Raw genomic sequence first — 20,125 nt, 5'->3', positions numbered from 1 at the left:
ACCGACTGCTCATTGGAAGGACAGATACTGAAGCTGAAGCTCAAATATTTGGCCACCTAATGCGAAGAGAAAAGTCACTGGAAAAGACCCTGATGCTGGGAAAGATTGAAGGCAAAAGGAGAAGGGGACGGCAGAGGATGAGATGGCTAGATAGCATCACCGATGCAATGAATATGAACTTGAGCACACTCCGGGAGAGAGCGGAGGACAGGAAGGCCTGGCGTGCTATGGTCCATGGGGTCACGAAGAGTCGGACATGACTTAACGACTGAACAACATCCCACTGAATGTAGAGGGACCTATTTCTGAGCATTCATGGTTAGGACTGTGCTGTAATCTGTTGAATTGATTTCAGTGGGATTTAGGGTGCAATCTGTGAGTGAGTCCACTTGAACACCATGGGACTTACTTCTGAGTAGACATGCATAGGTTTCCTTTGTTAGTCAGGATTAACTTTTGCTGGATCAGAGCCCCAATTTAGAAACAGTAATAATGTGATATGAATACGAATCAGTGTATCATGGCTGGAGATATTGTAATATTCTTCAACGCAGACTTCTCTATAATAATTCCCAAAGTTCTGCTATGATATTCACCACCTGACTGTCAGTACTCCAGCCTCTGCAGCCAGTGCTGGCAGAATGAATCAAATAATGGCTTGCACAAAAATATAAAAAAACGGATCACTTCATAAGGAAGGAAAGGCAAGAATTTCTTGGCACTTAGCATATTGTTTCGTGCGAAGTAATGCTCTCCATCTGGCATGAAACAGTAGCCTGCCCTGGTCACCAGACACCAGCACAGCCTTTTGTTCCATCTCAGGAAGGTGTTGCCTCCAGAAGCCTTCTCTTAACAGGGGAAAGATGCTTGTGCTGAAAGTGCTGACGTGGCATCCCATTTCCTAGTGCACCTCAGTGCAGCTTTTGATATTCCTAGCTCTTGGACTGAAACAGACAAACCATGGCACGATAGGTCATATCAGTTGAACTGTGATCCTGGCTCCATTGCATAACTAACCTTACTGGAAATGGTTTATTAGACCAAAGGATTCTTATTGAAAACATGTTTGCTTTGGCTTCCCCCCCAGCCATGAGCTATCTTTGTATCAGCCTCATGGTACTATTGGTGTGTGTATGTCTGTGTGTTTGGACAGTTTTTTGTTTTGTTTTGTTGTTTTTTGTTCTTTTGTAAACTGCTTCAGAATTTGTTTAAAATGAGTAGCAGTGTGTAAATATTGTTAATAATAATAATATAGTTTTTCTATTTGATCTGTAATGTTGCCTTGTTATGTTGTAAAGCAGTTTGTTCTTTGTAATTGATACCAGCTTGATCATAGTCAGTGTGTCTTTTTACAGTCATAATTTAATATAGTTTATATATTAAATATAATGTAGCTTATATAGGGGCAGATTGAGTATGGTGTAAATAGGAACAGGGATGTGATGAGAGCTTCCACCAAGAAGCCCATTGAATAATGGGAATTAAGTTACTGGTGATTAACTTACTCTATTAGTTTCAACTTTTGCTGGATCAGCAAAATGCAGAAATAATCATGGTGTAATATGAATTAAAAACCACATATGTCTAGAGTTATTACACTATCCATCAACTCTGTTTTACCTATTGTAATTCCTGAAGCCCTTCCACACCATTCACCTCTTAAAAAGACTGCTGTAGTTTGAAGAAAAAGTACTCACTCCAGAAAGAAACAAAGGCATGACTTTCTAGGTGGTCAGCATACTGTGTCCTGTGAAGTAACAGTCAAGGCCTACTATTGTGTGGACAATGGCTGTTGCTCCACTCCAGTGAGAAGCAGCCTTGGGATCAACATGCACAATGCTGTCCTAGTGCTAAATTTCTGCATGTGACACTAGGGGTGGGAATGTACAGTTCCCAAAACTGGGGTGGGAACAATATGCTCAGTGCTGAACAGATGGTTAGCAGTGTAGGAACTCAGTTCACCAACCCCTCTTTTCTAGGAGAGGGGACCCTTCTTTCCATGTTGGGAATGGGGTCTTGGCTTCAGGGCCTTGTTCCTTTCCAATCAAGCTATAGGTATTATAAGAACTGATAGCACCGATCATCTGTTGGACAGCTATAAGCATGCTGTGCACTTTTTTGGATTTGGGCCTTTCTGTTCCTTCCTATAGAATTGAAGAAAGATGGACGATCCAGACAGAAAAAGATAAAATCCATAGTTCCTTTAGAGTGGCATGTGGAATACTATCTGTACTTCCTACAGAGTGATTAGCAATGTAAGTAAAGGTAGCAAAGGAACAGAAAGGAAGCTGTTGATGCTTGTATTTCTCCCATGTTCTCCTCTCTGCAGAGCTATCTAATACTGGATCCCACAGCAAAGAAACATTGCAATCCTAGAACAGTGGTGCCACCATGAGGTGGACATTTGAAATGGAAAAGTCATCAGGCCCTCTCACAAGACAAAATAAAAATCCCATTCCAGAGATTTTACTTTCCAGGCCATTTGAGATACATGTCTACGGGTGCAAAGACTTATTCTTTGCTTCCTGGAGTAGATATAATGTGTTTTAAGTTACAGGGGGCAGGTTTTGGTTGAGCATCAGAAGAAACATTTTGATGATAATAACAGCTCTCCCTTACTGGAAGTCGTCAAGCAGAGGCTGGACAACCAACTGTTCGAGACACTCTAGGTCTGGACAGTAGCTGTCTTGCATGGTTTGTACTTTTCAGTTGATAAGAATATTCTTTTCTCTGTTGTGAGAAACATTCTTTCCTGCCAAGAAGCCCCCCCCCCCTTCTCCTTGGTGAAAGGAGGGAGGTGTGTGTGTGCCTTCTTACAGTCTGAAACTAGATGAGACAAGCCCTATAAAATTCTGGGCAGACTGGCTTGTTACCTGTTCTCATCTGAGTGGTGGGGAGGTGTCCCACCTGCTCAGATAAACAGGACAACACCTGTTCCTTCAAGGGAACCGGAGCAACTGCAACTGCGAGCTGAGAGGCGTGTGGAAGCTTTTCTTTGCTTTTATTATCTGCATCCATTTTCCAGCAATAAACTGTATCATTCTTTCGCACAAGTGGACTTGAGTCATGTTGTTACCTCTGAATTTGGTTGGTGAGGGTCCTCAGTGGATTAGGCCCCAGGTTTCACATACGTACAAACTTGTCACCCATTGCCAGAGACCACCCCAGTCACATTATAGTACAGAAGCAACACACCCACTCTTTGGGAGGGCTTCCCTTACAGGGCAGGCAGCAATGGAGCGCTGGAGAACAGATAGGAACATGTGCTTTATTATGCTATGAGCCAGTCTATGGGCCCTGCAGGCATGCCACACTCTGGCCACCCATGATTTAGACAACTAATTTGGCCACAGAACATGTATTGGCTTGAAATATGTTGACGGAACCCATAAATGCTGGTCCAGTCATTGTGGGTTAAACAACCCACACAAACCTCAATTAGTAGTTGGGATAAGCGTGGGTTGTTTAAGTGGCCAGGTTTGCATGACATGACATGACACAACCTCTGATTGCACCAAGTGAAGATCATATATTCAAAATGGCGGCCACATGCACCCCACCTAATCATGGGTTAATTAACCATGGTAAGCTGCCGTGTTGTGCGAACCGGCCTATAGTCTCAGCTAAGAGTCATGTTAGATGGTTACTTTTTTAAAAAGGTTAATTTTCAGCACTTCTACAGAGGGATGCCCATTATAGTCTAGAAATTTTGACTTGTGACAAGCACCGTAAAACATTTATCTTCACGCAAGCCTCCAGCAATATTTTGTAGTTCTGATTTATAAATGGTCCTTCTGCTCTGTATTTCCATGTGTGTTACTTTTTATGATTACTGAACCATTAATATTCTTATTGTACACAATCCTCAATTCCACAAAATTGGTGAGATATACATTCACAGTAGAATCCTATAGAAATAAACCCCACTGAGGCTTTCTCCCAGGTGTAGGATTGCAGCCCTAAAGTATTTTATTTATTCCAGTTATTTATTAGTCACTATTCAGGACCAAGTCCTCACAAAGCAATGTGTACATGTACAGACACACACACACACACACACACACACAAATGGAACACCAGACAGAAGTAGTAAGCGTACAGTGGACACAATTAAATATATGCATTAACAGAATTCCTTCAGATCAAAAAATTCACTAAGGAAATGCAGTAATAAAAATATAAATTTTAAGGCCTTCTTGAAAATGAGAAGTGAAGGGGATAAGCAAATGTTAATGGGAAGAAAGTTTCACATGGCCACCACCAAGGCCATCTGGTGTGCTTGGCAACCTACCCAATTTCTCTGGCAAGCACACATCGATCTTAGATTACATATAGATGCATATGGTCCTTAACCTGGTTCCAAACTGTTTAGGGGCCTTAAAGATTAATACCAACGCTTTGAATTGGGCCCAGAAATGCACTGGGAGCCAGTGGAACTAGCACAAGAGCGGTGTTACACATCCAGGCAGCCACATTTTGCACCAATTGAAGTTTCTAAACTGTTTTCAGAGTCAGCCCCATGAAAAGGATATTGCAGTTGTCCAGTTTGGAGATACCTAGAGCATGGATAACTGATGCCAGGTCCTGCCACTCCAGAGAGGGCTGTAAGGGCCATACAAGCTCAAGCTGGTAGAAGGCATTCCTGGCCACTTTTTAACATCAGGGTTTTGTTTCCTTAGAATTGCTCATCACTGGAAATAAAATGGTTAAAACTGAAAACATTCACACAGAAATGGGGGACTATATCCCACTGAAGCAATCCCTCTTTGTTCAGATTTGCCAACTTATTTTAATTATTAGCCAAGATTCACTAGGTTTATCGCTCTCTGTCATCATATTTATAGAAAGATCACAGTACACAACCTGAGAAGCTTGGTTTAAGTTTAATTAAATACAAATATTCATAAAGATTTAGAGTACCCAGTGACATTCTCTTCTAGCAGTTTTATAATGCCTTTTTTTTGCACCCTCAAAAACGTCAGATTCCCCCAATTAAAATGTCCTCTTGCAACTAGGACCTGGCTTTCAATAATAGATTATCATCATAAAGTGGAAATTGACAGATACAGCTCTCACGCCTGTGAACATTAAAATCAAAAGTATGCACCCTTTGGTCCAAAATACAGCAGAAAACCTTAAATCCCCATATGATGCTGCAAAAAGCAATGTCTAGAAGGCTCATGCCCAGATGCATTATATGGTCATTTTTCACAGGACAAACCATTCAGTATATCTCAATATTTTCTTTCACTCAGTATTTAAACAAGGTGAACCACCAATTTGCACAGGTAGGCCTTTGTTTCAAAATATACCCACATCAATCTGCAAGATATTACACAGGAAAGGAGTCACGGGAAAACTTAAATTGGAAGGAGAGTTGACAATCAATATAAACAGATACTTCTTTTGACACACCATGTTAGGGCACCATTCCGGTGCCTTTTTCAAGGCTGCATGTTGGCATTATAGAGTTGACATCAGTTCACTAGAGGGAAGCAGGATATCTTTAGGATGGCCTAACTGGCTTGACAGGAGGCTCATTAGTCTTTGGGTCACCAGTCTGCGTGTCATTCATGAGACACACGATCCAAGGCCACGTAGAAACTCTTTTTGTCATCCAAGCAGTGCCAGCCAATAGGACCAATTTCACAGTCTGCACAGATCAGGAACTTTATATTTCCAACATCCTTGGTGAAGCCAACGTTTTCAAAAGAGAACATGTCATCGACCAGCCAGTGGTCCTGAAGGACATCACCGTCCAGATCACTGTTACCCACCAGTGCGGTCTTCTTCTTCATGGCAGGAAGGAAGAGCTGTCAAATGACAAGACAAGCAAGACATGTGCTGTTATTGTGAAAACAGCAATATGACTGGCACCATCTGGGGCACAGTTTGGGGAGCTCTCTACCCTTTCCCAAACACAAAAGTGGAGCAGGCGCCTGTTAGCAAAACAGCACACATACACACATGAATACACAGAATGCCTTTCCCCCTCACTATTGCCTTGAATATTTACATAAACCTAGGGATTGAATTTCTGGGTACAGTGATGCCTAGCCACAAAGTAGGCCCTCCCCCTAGACCCAAGGCTTAATTTGAGATGCAGCTCAACACTACAATCTGCTTTTAACGTCAGGGCTCTGTTACAAGGTTTGTGGAATAGGCAAAGACTGATACGCTTCCAAGCATTAGTCACCCCACTCAGTAGCCATAAACAGACCCCAGCCATAGGAAGAAAAGGCTTTCAGGGAAGAAAGTGTAGACTCCAAAGGAAAACCTCTCATCCCCCAAATAATTATTTTTATTTATATCCCACGTTTCTTTCAAGGAAGTGGTATACATGGTTCTCCTCGCACTCCACAACCATTCTATGAAGGAGGTGAGGCTACGAAAGCAATGGAGGCTGGTGGCTCCAATGTCAGTGGGGCAATGTTCAGCCGGAATTCTAAAGGAGCAATCCAAGGTGCTGAGCCTTATCCAGCCAGATTCCGGCTGAACATCAGGAAAAACTTCCTGACTGTTAGAGCAATACGACAATGGAACCAATTCCCTAGGGAGGTGGTGGGCTCTCCCACACTGGAGGCCTTCAAGACGAGGCTGGACAGCCACCTGTCAGGGATGCTCTGACTTAGATTCCTGCATTGAGCAGGGGGTTGGACTCGATGGCCTTGTAGGCCCCTTCCAGCCCTCCTATTCTATGATCCCCAAAATAGGTTCAGCACCTTGGGTAGCTCCATCAGAGTTCTGCTGAGTTCTGACTAAAACCCGGAAGCGAGTTCACTGCCCCACGGTGCGTGCGTGAGAGAGAATAGCTGAAGCGAGGCAGTGATCTTCACAGCGAAGCAGGGATTCGAACCTGGGCGTCTCCGGTCCTAGTCCGACACGCTGACGCAGGCTTCTCCAACCTGGCGCCCTCCAGATGCGCTGAATGGGAATTGTGGTCCCACACATCTGCAAGGCCACCGCGTGGGGAAGGCTGCGGTAACCGCTACCCCACGCTGCGTCTTACTTAAGCGCTGCCCGACGCCAGGGAGAGTTGTGGGAGTTGCCCCGGCCCCCGCGCCGCTTCGACCACCACGCTCTGCGACACCCCAGACGCGGGGCGGCGGCACAACCCCTCCGGCGCGCCTGACCTCTCTGCGGGCGAAGGTGGCGGCCCCAGGCAAAAGGACGCGCGAGCTGCAGCGCCGGCACAGCACAGCCTTGCGGTTCCGGCCCTGCGCGCACACCAGCTCCTCCGGCCCCGCCGCGGCCGCCTCCATCTCCGGACCGGGCGCCGCCATAGCCACGCAAGCGCAACGGGACGAGGGCGGGGAGAGGCCGCGAGGTAGGCGGGGCCGTGGCTGCAGGCGTCCCCGCGCGCTGCGCTCCCCCTGCCCGCCCCCGTGTTTTCCTTCCCGGTTCTCTGCGAGCGCGCGGGGCTGTGGGCACGCACGTGCGTAAATTAGGCAGCGGCTCATCGAAAGGGCGGGGGAACAGACTGACTTCCACGGTCACCAGTCTTCGCGGTCCTCAACGCTAACGCGCCGTTTCTGTGTGCGTGTTTCGCAACCCTGCCGTTGCACCGATTTGGTGAAACAAGGCTGATAACGCAAGACCGGACCGGACTCGCATGGGAAGAAAGCGAGCCCAGACGAACTGTAAAAGTAGATCCTGAAACAGATGCGTTGTGGATGGCTCCATAGGTATTAGCAGAGTTAATCAACCGGATTGCGAGGCTAGTGCACAGCTTGACCGAACAACTCTGCGCGCTGTTAACTCTGGGCTGGAAGCTGCCACCGCGCTTCTCGAACGCGTCGGCATTCATGGCAGCTTTCTGTGATGCCGCTTACGGTGGTACTGTATTGCACACCCCGCTTCAGCTTTGTGTGCGAGGGCTGCTTCGGCAGGACTGCCTGAAATCCGTCCCTGCCTGCTACCAGGAAATGTGGGCAGGCTGGCACAGGCGCCAGCTGGGTTGGGGTTTGGGGGGCAGGGGGATGCGCGAAATCAGTTTCGAGTGAATCCCCCGAAAACAACAAGTGGCAACATGGCTTTAATTCACCGACTGTACCTGCGTTCCATTCTGTGCAAGGGTTCTCATTGCAATGTGCCGATCACTGTTTTCCCACTTATCGTCCCCGGCCATATCTTTCTTCACTTTGAGTTTCTATGAATTCTTAAAGTGAGGAATATTATGGCTGCCCCATTAGACAGGAAGATTACCTGGTTAAACTTTCCAAATCTCTACTACTGCCTGGTACTTAAAATTACCAAACAACTTGCATTACTTTCTTCTCCCATTCTGCACCCAAGGTGATAGTATGTTCCCTATCAGGAATGAGCAGCTAAGTCATACAATGTATGCAAGAACAGAAAAGGTAGTTTCAAGATGGGCAGTTGGCTGGTTAAGAAAGCCAGGAATGCCGTTTGGGCATCAGGTCACAAGTACCTGCATGGAGATGGGGGCGGGGTGTGTGTCTTTCTATTACTTATTTGGCAGTTTGCTGATTTTCAGGGTAAACAGACTAGACATTTTTGTTCTGCATTTGCCCACCAGTAATTTAGGATATGCAATGAAGGCTGCAGTAGTAGTGTCGCATTGTTAATAGCTGTAATTAATACACTAGTTAGCTGATCTCATGATGAGCTATTTTTAATGTCCATGTGACAAAGATTTAGAGTTCTCATCTTTCTTTAGAATAGTATGGTGTTATGATAGTAATACGTCACTGCCTTTAAGGAATAAGTTGCAAAGGGCAAATGCAAGACTCCCGGTTAAGAACATAGGAAGAGCTGTGCTGGATTATTTTATTTATTTATTTATTTATTAAATTTATTAATCGCCCATCTGACTGGTCACCCAGCCACTCTGGGCGATGTACAACACACCATAAAACAATTTAAAACAATAAAATTTTACCATAATTTTTTTTTTTTTAAAATACCCTAACCCACCCCAAATGCCTGCCTGAACAACCATGTTTTTAATGCACGACGGAAGCTCATTAAAGAGGGAGCATGACGGAGTTCCCTAGGGAGGGAGTTCCACAGAGTGGGGGCCACCACAGAGAAGGCCCTCTCCCTCGTCCCCACCAGTCTAGCTGTCCTGGCTGATGGGACAGAGAGAAGGCCATCCGAGGCTGATCTTGTTAAGTGGCCTGTCTGGTGTTGCTGGAGACACTCCTTAAGATAGGCTGGGCCGGAACCATATAGGGTTTTAAAGGTCAAAACCAACACCTTGAATTTGGCCCGGAAAACAACTGGTAACCAGTGCAACTCCTTCAGCACTGGAGTGATGTGATCTCGCCGGCGGCTGCCTTTAATCAGGCAAGCCGCCGCGTTCTGTACCAGCTGCAGTTTCCGAACCGTCTTCAAGGGTAACCCCACGTAGAGCGCATTACAGTAGTCTAAACGAGAGGAGACCAGGGCATGTACTACCGATGGGAGCAGATGGTCGGGAAGGAAGGGGCGCAGCCGCCGTATCAGATGGAGTTGATACAGCGCTGTCTGGCTCACAGCTGACACCTGAGCCTCCATGGACAGCTGGGAGTCCAAAATGACCCCCAGGCTGCGGACCTGGTCTTTCAAGGGTAGCTGTACCCCATTCAACACCAGGTCAACATCCCCCAGCCTCCTCTTGTCTCCCACCAAAAGTACCTCGGTCTTGTCAGGGTTGAGCTTCAGCTTATTCCTCCCCATCCAGCCACTCACCGTCTCCAGACATTTGGACAGGGATTCTACGGCCAACCTTGGTGAAGATTTGAATGAGAGGTAGAGCTGCGTGTCATCCGCATATTGATGACACTGCACCCCAAACCTCCTGATGATAGCCCCCAGTGGCTTCACATAGATGTTAAATAGCATCGGGGAGAGGATGGAACCCTGTGGCACCCCACAAGTAAGTGGCCACGGGTCCGAAACCTCCTCTCCCAGTGCTACCCTCTGGTACCTGCCGGAGAGGAAGGATCGGAACCACCGCAATACAGTGTCTCCAATGCCCAACCCCTCCAGGCGGTCCAGGAGGATACCGTGGTCAACGGTATCAAAAGCCGCTGAGAGGTCAAGGAGAACAAGGAAGGAGCATTCACCCCTATCCAGAGCCCTCCTCATATCATCCACCAAGGCGACCAAGGCCATTTCTGTCCCATGCCCAGGCCTGAAGCCCGACTGAAATGGGTCTAGATAATCAGTTTCTTCCAAGTGTGCCTTCAACTGCACCGCCACCACCCGCTCAATCACCTTGCCCAAAAATGGCAGATTTGAGACTGGGCGAAAGTTGTTCAGAACTTGAGGATCCAAGGAGGCCTTCTTTAAGAGCGGTCTTATCACTGCCTCCTTGAGGGCTGATGGCATCACTCCCTCCTCAAGGGAGGCGTTCACCACCGCCTTGATCCCCTCACCCAGTCTCTCTCTGCAGCTCATAATGAGCCAAGATGGGCAAGGATCAAGTAAGCAGGTGGTCGGCCTTACAGATGAAAGCACCTTGTCCACTTCATCAGGAGGAGGAGGCTGGAACCGATCCCACAAAACCCGTTTGCCACAGGCCGCCTCTTGCTCACTAACTGTATCCACAGTGTGCAGAGTAACACACCTAATCTGATCAATTTTATCTGCAAAGTGCCTTGCCAAAGCCTCACAGGAGGCCTTAGAATGCTCCAGTGGTTCCGGAGCCACAGGACCGGCCAGGCTCCGGACCACTTGGAACAGCCTCCTGGGGCAGCACTCTGCAGACGCGATGGAGGCAGCATAATATTCCTTTTTTGCTGCCTTCACCGCCACGTGATAGGCTGAAGATATAGCTCTAGCCCGTGTCTGATCGTCTTTGGAGCGAGACTTCCGCCACCGGCGCTCTAGCCGTCTCACCTCCTGTTTCAGAGCTCGTAACCGCGGATTGAACCATGGTGCAGTCCGAGCCCTGTTCAGGGGGAGAGGGCGTTTCGGAGCCACCCGATCTAATGCCCCAGTGATTGCGGCATTCCAGCCACCCACCAGGGTCTCGACCGAGTGGCCGTTGGCATGCCCCAGAGAATCCCCAAGCGCGTTCAGGAATCCATTTGGATCCATAAGACGCCTGGGGCGGACCATTTTAATGGGTCCTCCACCCCTGCGGAGGGGTTGTGGAACCGAGAAGTCCAACATCACCAGATAGTGATCTGACCATGACAAGGGGGTGGTGGATATACCCCCGACTTCCAGATCACTCCCCGCTTCTCCAGAAACAAACACAAGATCTAGTGCATGACCGGCTACATGGGTGGGCCCAGTTAGAATATGGTGCAGCTCCCAGGAGGCCATGGTCTCCATGAAGTCCCGAGGTGCTCCTGTGAGGATGGCCTCCGAATGTACGTTGAAGTCCCCCAACACCAGTAAGTTAGGGGACTGTACACGCACATCAGAGACCACCTCAAGCACCTCGGCCAGGGAGTCAGTCGTGCAGCGGGGTGGACGGTACACGAGCAGAATCCCCAGACTGCCCTTCGGGCCCAACCTCCAGTACATGCACTCAACAACCTTGGTCTCCCGGAGAGGGGTTCTGGTGAAGACCAAGGACTCTCGGTAGATAACAGCCACTCCCCCTCCCCGATCCCCAGCCCTCGGCTGCTGTGCATACGAAAATCCAGCTGGACACATGGCTGCAAGGGTTGGAGCAGCAGCCTCGGCCAGCCAGGTCTCCGTAATACATGCCAGGTCTGCACCCTCATCCAGGATCATGTCATGGATGAGGGAGGTTTTCTGGGTAACAGACCTGGCATTGCAGAGCAGCAAACGAAGGCCAGAAGATGGGGTCACGCCTCCCCCAGCCATCCTTTGGCTCTGGACAGGCCCGGAGCAGGGGACCAAGGTCCATCTAGTCCAGCACTCTGTTCGCACAGTGGCCAACCAGCTTCGGTCCTGGAGCCCGGGGGTTAGTGGAGCATTTGTTTGGGGACTCGACCATTGTTCGGTCTCGACCATTGGTACCAAAGGGCTGGTTTCAGGCTGTTGGTTCAAGGGGACAGCCAAAGCTGTCAGTATAGAATCATAGAATCATAGAATAGTAGGGTTGGAAGGGGCCTACAAGGCCATCGAGTCCAACCCCCTGCTCAATGCAGGAATCCAAGTCAGAGCATCCCTGACAAATGGCTGTCCAGCCTCGTCTTAAAGGCCTCCAGTGTGGGAGAGCCCACCACCTCCCCAGGTAATTGGTTCCATTGCCGTATTGCTCTGACACTCAGGAAGTTTTTCCTGATGTTCAGCCGGAATCTGGCTTCCTGTCACTTGAGCCCATTATTCCGTGTCCTGCACTCTGGGATGATCAAGAAGAGATCCTGGCCTTCTTCTCTGTGACAACCTTTCAAGTACTTGAAGAGTGCTATCATATCTCCCCTCAGTCTTCTCTTCTCAAGGCTAAACATGCCCAGTTCTTTCAGTCTCTCTTCATAGGGCTTTGTTTCCAGTCCCCTGATCATCTTTGTTGCCCTCCTTTGAACCCTCTCCAGCTTGTCTGCATCCTTCTTAAAGTGTGGTGCCCAGAACTGGACACAGTACTCCAGATGAGGCCTAACCAGTGCTGAGTAGAGGGGAACTAGTACTTCCCGGGATTTGGAAGCGATGCTTCTATTAATGCAGCCCAAAATAGCATTTGCCTTTTTTGCAGCCACATCACATTGTTGGCTCATATTCAGCTTGTGATCGACGACAATTCCAAGATCCTTCTCGCTCGTAGTGTGGTTGAGCCACGTATCCCCCATCTTGTAACTGTGCATTTGGTTTCTTTTTCCTAGGTGCAGAACTTGGCATTTGTCCCTATTAAATGCCATTCTGTTGTTTTCTGCCCAGCACTCCAGTCTATCCAGATCACTTTGAATTTTGTTTCTGTCTTCCAAAGTATTAGCTATCCCTCCCAATTTTGTGTCATCTGCAAATTTGATCAGCATTCCCTGCACCTCCTCCTCCAAGTCATTAATAAAAATGTTGAAGAGCACTGGGCCCAGGACTGAGCCCTGCGGTACCCCACTCGTTACCTCTCCCCAGCTTGAGAAGGTCCCATTGATAAGCACTCTTTGAGTCCGATTCTGTAGCCAACTGTGGATCCACATGATCGTTGTTTCATCTAGCCCACTTTGAGCTAGTTTGCTCATCAGGATATCATGGGGCACTTTGTCGAAAGCTTTGCTGAAGTCGAGGTATATGATGTCTACAGCATTCCCACGGTCTACAAGGGAGGTGACTTGATCAAAAAATGAGATCAGATTTGTCTGGCAGGACTTGTTTTTGACAAATCCATGTTGGCTTCGAGTAATCACGGCATTGATGTCAAGGTGCTTCCAGATGGATTGCTTTATGATCTGCTCCAGAATTTTCCCAGGGATTGATGTCAGACTGACTGGTCTGTAGTTCCCAGGTTCCTCCTTTTTACCCTTTTTGAAGATAGGGACAATGTTAGCCCTCCTCCAGTCATCTGGCACTTCCCCGGTCCTCCATGATTTCTCAAAGAGAATAGACAGCGGTTCTGAGAGTTCTTCTGCCAGTTCCTTTATTACTCTAGGATGCAGTTCATCTGGCCCTGGAGATTTGAACTCATTCAAAGTAATGAGGTGTTCCTTGACCATATGCCTGTCGATCTCAAGCTGCAATCCTGCCCCTTCAGCCTGTACTTCGCCTTTGCCAGGGGGGTCATAGACCCTCTTTTGGGAGAAGACTGAGCCAAAGTAGGAATTGAGCACTTCTGCCTTTTCTTTGTCATCTGTTATCATTTTGCCATCCTTATTTAATAGCTGAACAACCATTTCTTTCCTCTGCCTTTTACTATGCACGTAGCTGAAGAAAGCCTTTTTGTTGTTTTTAACGGGGGGAGGGACGGAACGGGAGACGTTCCGTCCCTCCCCCCGGAATCCTGGCCGGGGGGGGAGGCGCTCTGTTCCTCCCCCCCGGAATCTTGGCTGGCCGGCTGTGATCCGCAGTGATTCTGCGGAGCTGCCGGCTGGCTCCGCCAGCAGCTGGACATCCAGCCGCTGGCTAGCAGGGACGCAAAGGGCGGCGGCCGTAGCCGCCGCCATTTGCATCCCTGCAGTCAGCCGTGATAGGCTACGTAAATGTTTACGTAGCCTATCACAGTGTTTTTTAAAAATCTAGCCGTGATAGGCTATGTAAATCTTTACGTAGCCTATCACGTTTGTTTTTTTTAACCTGGAAATGGCGGCAGCAGTGGCAGCTGGTCGGAAGACCGGCCGCCGAACCGCCGCCGGAGCTGCCGCCGCCAGGAAGATCCGCCCAAGGTAAGTCTCGTCCGGGGGTGGTGGTGGCGGGGGGGTGTGGCGGGCCGTTCCGCCACCGATTTCGGGGGGCCGAATGCGCTGGCATTCGGCCTCCCTGAGATCCGTGGTGGAACTTTTGTACATCCCTAAGCATCGGACTCAAAGAGTGCTTATCAATGGGACCTTCTCAAACTGGCGAGAGCTAACGAGTGGGGTACCACAGGGCTCAGTCCTGGGCCCAGTACTCTTCAACATTTTTATTAATGGCTTGGAGGAGGAGGTGCAAGGAATGCTGATCACATTTGCAGATGACACAAAATTGGGCAGGGTAGCTAATACCTTGGAAGACAGAAACAAAATTCAAAGTGATCTTGATAGACTGGAGTGCTGGGCAGAAAACAACAGAATGACATTTAATAGGGATAAATGCCAAGTTCTGCACTGAGGAAAAAGAAACGAAACACACAGTTACAAGATAGGGGATACTTGGCTTAACAACATTACAAGCGAGAAGGATCGTGGAATTGTTGTAGGTCACAAGCTGAATATGAGCCAACAATGTGATGTGGCAGCAAAAAAGGCAAATGCTCTTTTGGGCTGCATATAGCTTCCAAATCCCGGGAAGTACTAGTTCCCCTCTACTCAGCACTGGTTAGGCCTCATCTGGAGTACTGTGTCCAGTTCTGGGCACCGCACTTTAAGAAAGATGCAGACAAACTGGAGAGGGTTCAGAGGAGGGCAACAAAGATGATCAGGGGACTGGAAACAAAGTCCTATGAAGAGAGACTGAAAGAACTGGGCATGTTTAGCCTTGAGAAGAGAAGACTGAGGGGAGATATGATAGCGCTCTTCAAGTACTTGAAAGGTTGTCACAGAGAGGAAGGCCAGGATCTCTTCTCGATCATCCCAGAGTGCAGGACACAGAATAATGGGCTCAAGTGACAGGAAGCCAGATTCTGGCTGAACATCAGGAAAAACGTCCTGACTGTTAGAGCAATACGACAATGGAACCAATTACCTAGGGAGGTAGTGGGCTCTCCCACCCTGGAGGTGTTCAAGACGAGGCTGGACAGCCATTTGTCAGGGATGCTCTGACTTGGATTCCTGCATTGAGCAGGGGGTTGGACTCGATGGCCTTGTAGGCCCCTTCCAACCCTGCTATTCTATGATTCACATTTAAGTTCTTTAAGAACTCTAGGATGGACACCATCTGGGCCCAGTGATTTATAGATTTTCAGTTTGTCAATAAGGTTGAGAACTTCACCTTCTGTCACCACTATTTGCCTCAGTTTCTCAGGCTTCCTTCCTGAAAACATCACTTCAGGCACAGGTATCTGTCCTGTATCTTCTACAGTAAATACAGATAAAAAGAATTCATTTAGCTTCTCCGCAGCTGCCTTATCCTCCTTTAGTACATCCAATGGTCCACCTGCCTCCCTATCTGGTTTCCTGCTTCTGATATAAGATTTATTATTGTCCTTGATGTTGTTAGTGATATGCTCCTCAACATGTTTTTGCATTTATTGTCTGCTTGCATCTCCTTTGTGCAAATTTGTGTCCCGTTTTTGTTTTGAAGACTTTTCTCTAACAACTTCATTGACCCTGCTTGTTAACCATGCTGGTGACCTCTTGGGCTTGGTGCTACCTTTCCTATGGAGATTCTAGCTGAGCTTCTATTGTGGTTCTGAGTAACCTCCAATCATTTTGGAAGGGATTGAACCCTCTTGACTCCCTCTTTCAACTCCCTTTTTATGAGTTCCTTCATTTTAGAGAAATCCCCTCAAGTCAAATGTGACTGTATTGGACTTCCTTGGCAATTTTCCACTTAAATATATATTAAATCTTGCTAGCACTGTGATCGCTGTTTCCAATTGGTTTGACAACACTCACACTAGGTCCTGGGTGGCACCACTTAACATTAAATCCAGGGTTGCCTCCCCTCTGGTTGGTTCCATGACCAACTGTTTTAGGGAACAGTTATTTAGGGCATCGAGAACTTGAACCTCTTTGTCATGGCTAGAACATGCATTTATCCAGTCAGTGTGGGTGTCCTTGAAGTCACTCAGTTATTACAGCACTTCCTCATTTGGATACCTCCCTGATCTCATTTTCCATCAAGATCACCCTGAGTGTTCTGGTCCGGGGATAATAGCATGTTCCTACTTGTTGTTCAGTCGTTAAGTCGTGTCCGACTCTTCGTGACCCCATGGACCATAGCACGCCAGGCCTTCCTGTCCTGCGCTCTCTCCCGGAGCGTGCTCAAGTTCATATTCATTGCATCGGTGATGCTATCTAGCCATCTCATCCTCTGCCGTCCCCTTCTCCTTTGGCCTTCAATCTTTCACAGCATCAGTGACTTTTCTCTTCACATTTGGTGGCCAAAATATTTGAGCTTCAGCTTCAGTATCTGTCCTTCCAATGAGCAGTCAGGGTTGATTTCCTTTAGGATGGACTGATTTGACCTCCTTGCAGTCCAGTACTAAATTACTTTTTGGAGCCTGGTATTGTCACGCCCAGTGCTTCTGTGGAGGTGTCTGCCCCTTTTAGGTTTTCTGTTCTGCTTGATACTATGCCATCTTTGACATACAAAGCAACACCTCCTCCAGTACGGCCTGTCCTTCCTATAGTTTACATCCAGAGATGATCATATCCCACTGGTCCTCTCCATTCCACCAGGTTACTGTTATGCCCAGTATATCTGATACTCCTTTAAAACTAGGCACTCCAACTCTCCCATTTTGGCTCAGAGGCCTCTAAACATTAGCACAGAAACACTTACACATGGTGTCCCTCCCCAGATGTCTATGGTATGTGTATCGTCTGCTCTGGCCCTTAGGCCTCTTTGACTGGCGCTCATGTTTCACCATATGTTCATGACCTATTTCCTCCCCATCCCCATTTGGGCCATAAGAAACATTTCCACCTTCATCTCCTAGGGATGATTCAGCCTGAACTGGATGCTTCCCAGCCCCTGTTGGCTTTCCCCTGGCAGGAGCTGGTAATTGTTATTTAATTGGCAACTCCAACTAGAAGCCTGTGTAGGCCTTTGAGGAGCTGTAAAGGTGCTTTTGATCAACACCATGTTTGGCTTTTAAAAACATGCTGGAGTGCAACAGTGCAAATATAAAACCAACCTACTTGAAAAGACAAAACATTCACATGTACCCGAGATACTTTTATTACAAAATACATAAGAAATGAATCAAACACTGGTGTGACAGGAGAGAATTTATAAACTCAGTGTTGTTTGAAAGTGCATCTTTATCCCATGCTACCACATCCCCAAAGCAAGGAGTCAACAGCACCCAAGAAAATAAATACATTCACCCCTTGGTTCCTGATTGGGCAACACAGGAAGAAGCTCAGTAGGTTATGGGAGATTGCTCCAGGGTCATGCTGAAAGTGTAGGGCACATAATTGAGGGACAGGGCCGCATTATCCACAGGCTCAGGTGTGCACTTCGGCAGTGTGACTTATTTTCACACATCTAATACAAGCTGCATTACACACCAGAGGAGTATTAAATAGGCAGGACAAAAGGGAATCCTAAATGTCGCTAGAGAGATGCCTTGAGCAAAAGTTAAGAGTTCCAGTTCACGTTATAGATGATCGCTCAAAATACTTGCTGTAAATGGATCTGGATGGTCAGCAGATAAAACAACAATGTATTGGCAACATATGTACACTCTTAAGGGTATATAACTTCTCAAGCTCCTAACTTTGGTGCTTCAATGCTAAAGCAGGAACACAAGAAACAGTCTTAATAAAAGCAGAGATGATGATATATGAGAAAACTTGGGCTGACATTGCTCATGCGGGACATACAGACCGCAAGCCCTGCATAGGTTATCAGATTTCAACGTTATCTGCAGTGCAGGCTCCGAGATGACCAGTGTAAGTTAAGAGGTGCTTTGTGACTTGTTGGAATAGGCTGCAGTGAAAGTGCACATCCAACAACTGAAAAGTAGCCTGGGCCGATGTACCCTTTTTGAAAGCGTATGTTTGTACCCATCCATTATGCTCAGGCACTCAATAACACACTGTCAAGACTTATTACTTCATTGCTCTGCTAACGCTAAGAACTTCTAGCTTAGAAGATAGATGTAAACTACAACCAGGTTTTTATTCACAAGTACTAGAACACAACCTCTCTCTCTCCAGGAAATATTGGTATCCAATGTCTGGCAGTAAACATAAAATGTAATGTTCTCTTCCTACCTGCTTGTCATTCTCCCCAGCAGACAGGCTAAATAGTGCAGTAGGCAGTAGTCTCCCGTTTCCTCCTCTTCAGTTATTAAGGTGAAGGTCAGATTCCTTACACCAACATACTGAGTCTTTCAGTTATACGCAATCAGCCTACATGTGGCTCTTCTTCCCAGCATCATGTGCAAGTGTGTGCAGAACCTGAAAAACCATCCAGAAAGCACCCTACGCCCACACAATGTTCACTAACAGTATGTCCGCACTGCAGCATATTTGGTACATGGAAACATTCAGGCACAAACCAAGCCTTGGACCTATGCTCACAACTCCTTGCATATGCTGATGCTTTGGAGATGACCAAGATGAGCTGCTTAATCTCAGGTGTTCAGAAGGCTGGAAGACATAAACAACCTTGCTGCTCTGACAACTCACTTTTACAGGGGTCGCCTACACGAGCATGTAATTTTCAGCTCGAAGTGCCTTGTGTGTGTGTGTTTTTTAAAAATGAATCAGTAGCTTTGAAGATGAGCCGGAGGGTGTGCAGCAAGGCCAGATAGCAATGGTCACTGCATCCACAGCTGCAAGATCAAGAACTCCAAGTCAGCCAGTGCTTTATCCTATAGCCTCTCTGTACCATGGAAGTGCTCTCACAAGGCCTTTCCCTGAAGTCACTTCTCCCGCAGCACACAAACGCCAGCATCACAGCGTTGGGTCCCCAGTGATGTCACCACTTCCCAGTTGTCAATGATAGGGTCGTAGCACTCAATACTGCTCAGGAGTGAGTTCCCATCATACCTACACATGGTAGAAGGTTACAGATGAAAATATATTGAAGCCTAGAACTCTTGGAGGTAGGAGAGATTAATTATATCAGTTAGCCAGTCCCTCCAGCTCTTTTCCTTTCCTCCACAGGGGTGTGGAGCTGCAGCCCCATGAGCTGATGAACTGGGAGTGGGAAACATGCAAGCAGTCTGAATGCAGCAATATGGATGTACAGGGAGTGTGTGACATGAGTCTAATGAGTGTCTTCAGGGCATGTGCCAAACTGGATGGAGGCTTGGCAAACCTCAAAACAGAGATCATAGACTGAAGAGGTTGGATAAGATGACAAGAGGCCAGGATCATGGCTCAGTGGGTAGAGCACATGCTTTGCATGCAGAAGGTCCCAGGTTCAATCCCCAGGTAAGGCTGGACAAATTCCTGCCTGAAACCCTAGAGAGCCACTGCCAGTCAGAGTCAACAATACTGGGCAAGATGGACCAAGGGTCTGACCCAATATAAGGCAGCTTCCCATGTTCTTATGTTGACCCATACCTCCAACAAACTGTATATGGGGAGGGTGGAAGGGCACAGTTAAAAAGGATGGGACAGATTTAACATGCCGGTATAGCCATAAAGCAGAGAAAGTCTCAGGTATGCCTAGGGCATCCAGTTTTTCCAGTACAGGGGGCCCGGCCTGCTTACCCTGCTATGGCATAAAGCCTTCCCCTCAGGACTGTTGCACCCACATAACAGCGGGGCGTTGTCATACTGGTCACTGTTGTCCAGGAATCGGTGCGAATGTTATATGCTTCCACAGAGGAGAGATGTGCCGTTCCATCAAACCCTCCAACCACATAAATATGATCATTCAGCAAGGCTACTCCAGCTCCTACAAAGAGAAACCATGAAATGTGACGCCAAGATAAGTGAGCTTCCTACAA

At 47.5% G+C, this 20,125-nt stretch overlaps 2 protein-coding genes across 5 annotated transcripts in view; both read right to left on the bottom strand.

The window, feature by feature from the left end:
- Positions 1–3,938: 3,938 nt before the first annotated feature.
- On the bottom strand, positions 3,939–7,300 carry RABIF (RAB interacting factor). 2 transcript variants are annotated; one of them, XM_084853694.1, is made up of 2 exons: positions 7,010–7,300; positions 3,939–5,813 (listed from the first exon to the last, which is right to left on the bottom strand). In XM_084853694.1, exons 1-2 carry the CDS (start codon positions 7,281–7,283, stop codon positions 5,770–5,772), a joined length of 318 nt encoding a protein of 105 aa, XP_084709820.1. In that variant the 5' UTR covers positions 7,284–7,300; the 3' UTR covers positions 3,939–5,769. The 2 variants fall into 2 exon arrangements, with proteins under 2 accessions (XP_084709820.1, XP_084709819.1); XM_084853693.1 differs by having other exon boundaries at positions 7,134–7,300.
- Positions 7,301–17,375: 10,075 nt separating this feature from the next.
- The window catches only part of KLHL12 (kelch like family member 12), a 29,639-nt gene continuing 26,889 nt past the window's right edge, over positions 17,376–20,125 (bottom strand). For all 3 annotated transcript variants that reach the window (XM_084853687.1, XM_084853688.1, XM_084853689.1), the window contains 2 exons: positions 19,887–20,073; positions 17,376–19,217 (listed from right to left, as the gene is read on the bottom strand). In XM_084853687.1, the coding sequence (XP_084709813.1) occupies positions 19,091–19,217; positions 19,887–20,073 (314 nt within the window). In that variant the 3' untranslated portion in view covers positions 17,376–19,090. The remainder of the gene's footprint in view (positions 19,218–19,886; positions 20,074–20,125) is intronic.

The sequence above is a fragment of the Heloderma suspectum genome, chromosome 4 (assembly GCF_057233095.1).
Source record: "Heloderma suspectum isolate Gila_16-S chromosome 4, 16-S_ref, whole genome shotgun sequence".
In the NCBI taxonomy this organism is placed as follows: Eukaryota; Metazoa; Chordata; class Lepidosauria; order Squamata; family Helodermatidae; genus Heloderma; species Heloderma suspectum.
The sequence above is the reverse complement of the archived record's forward strand: the minus strand, read 5'-3'. Positions and strand labels throughout refer to the sequence as shown.

What these genes read in the sequence shown, in the direction of transcription:
- RABIF (XM_084853693.1), bottom strand. Translation starts at nt 7,283, where the DNA reads ATGGCGGCGCCCGGTCCGGAGATGGAGGCGGCCGCGGCGGGGCCGGAG. An exon ending in CCACCTTCGCCCGCAGAGAG is followed by an intron (nt 5,814 to 7,133) that starts GTCAGGCGCGCC and finishes GTCATTTGACAG; the next exon opens with CTCTTCCTTCCTGCCATGAA.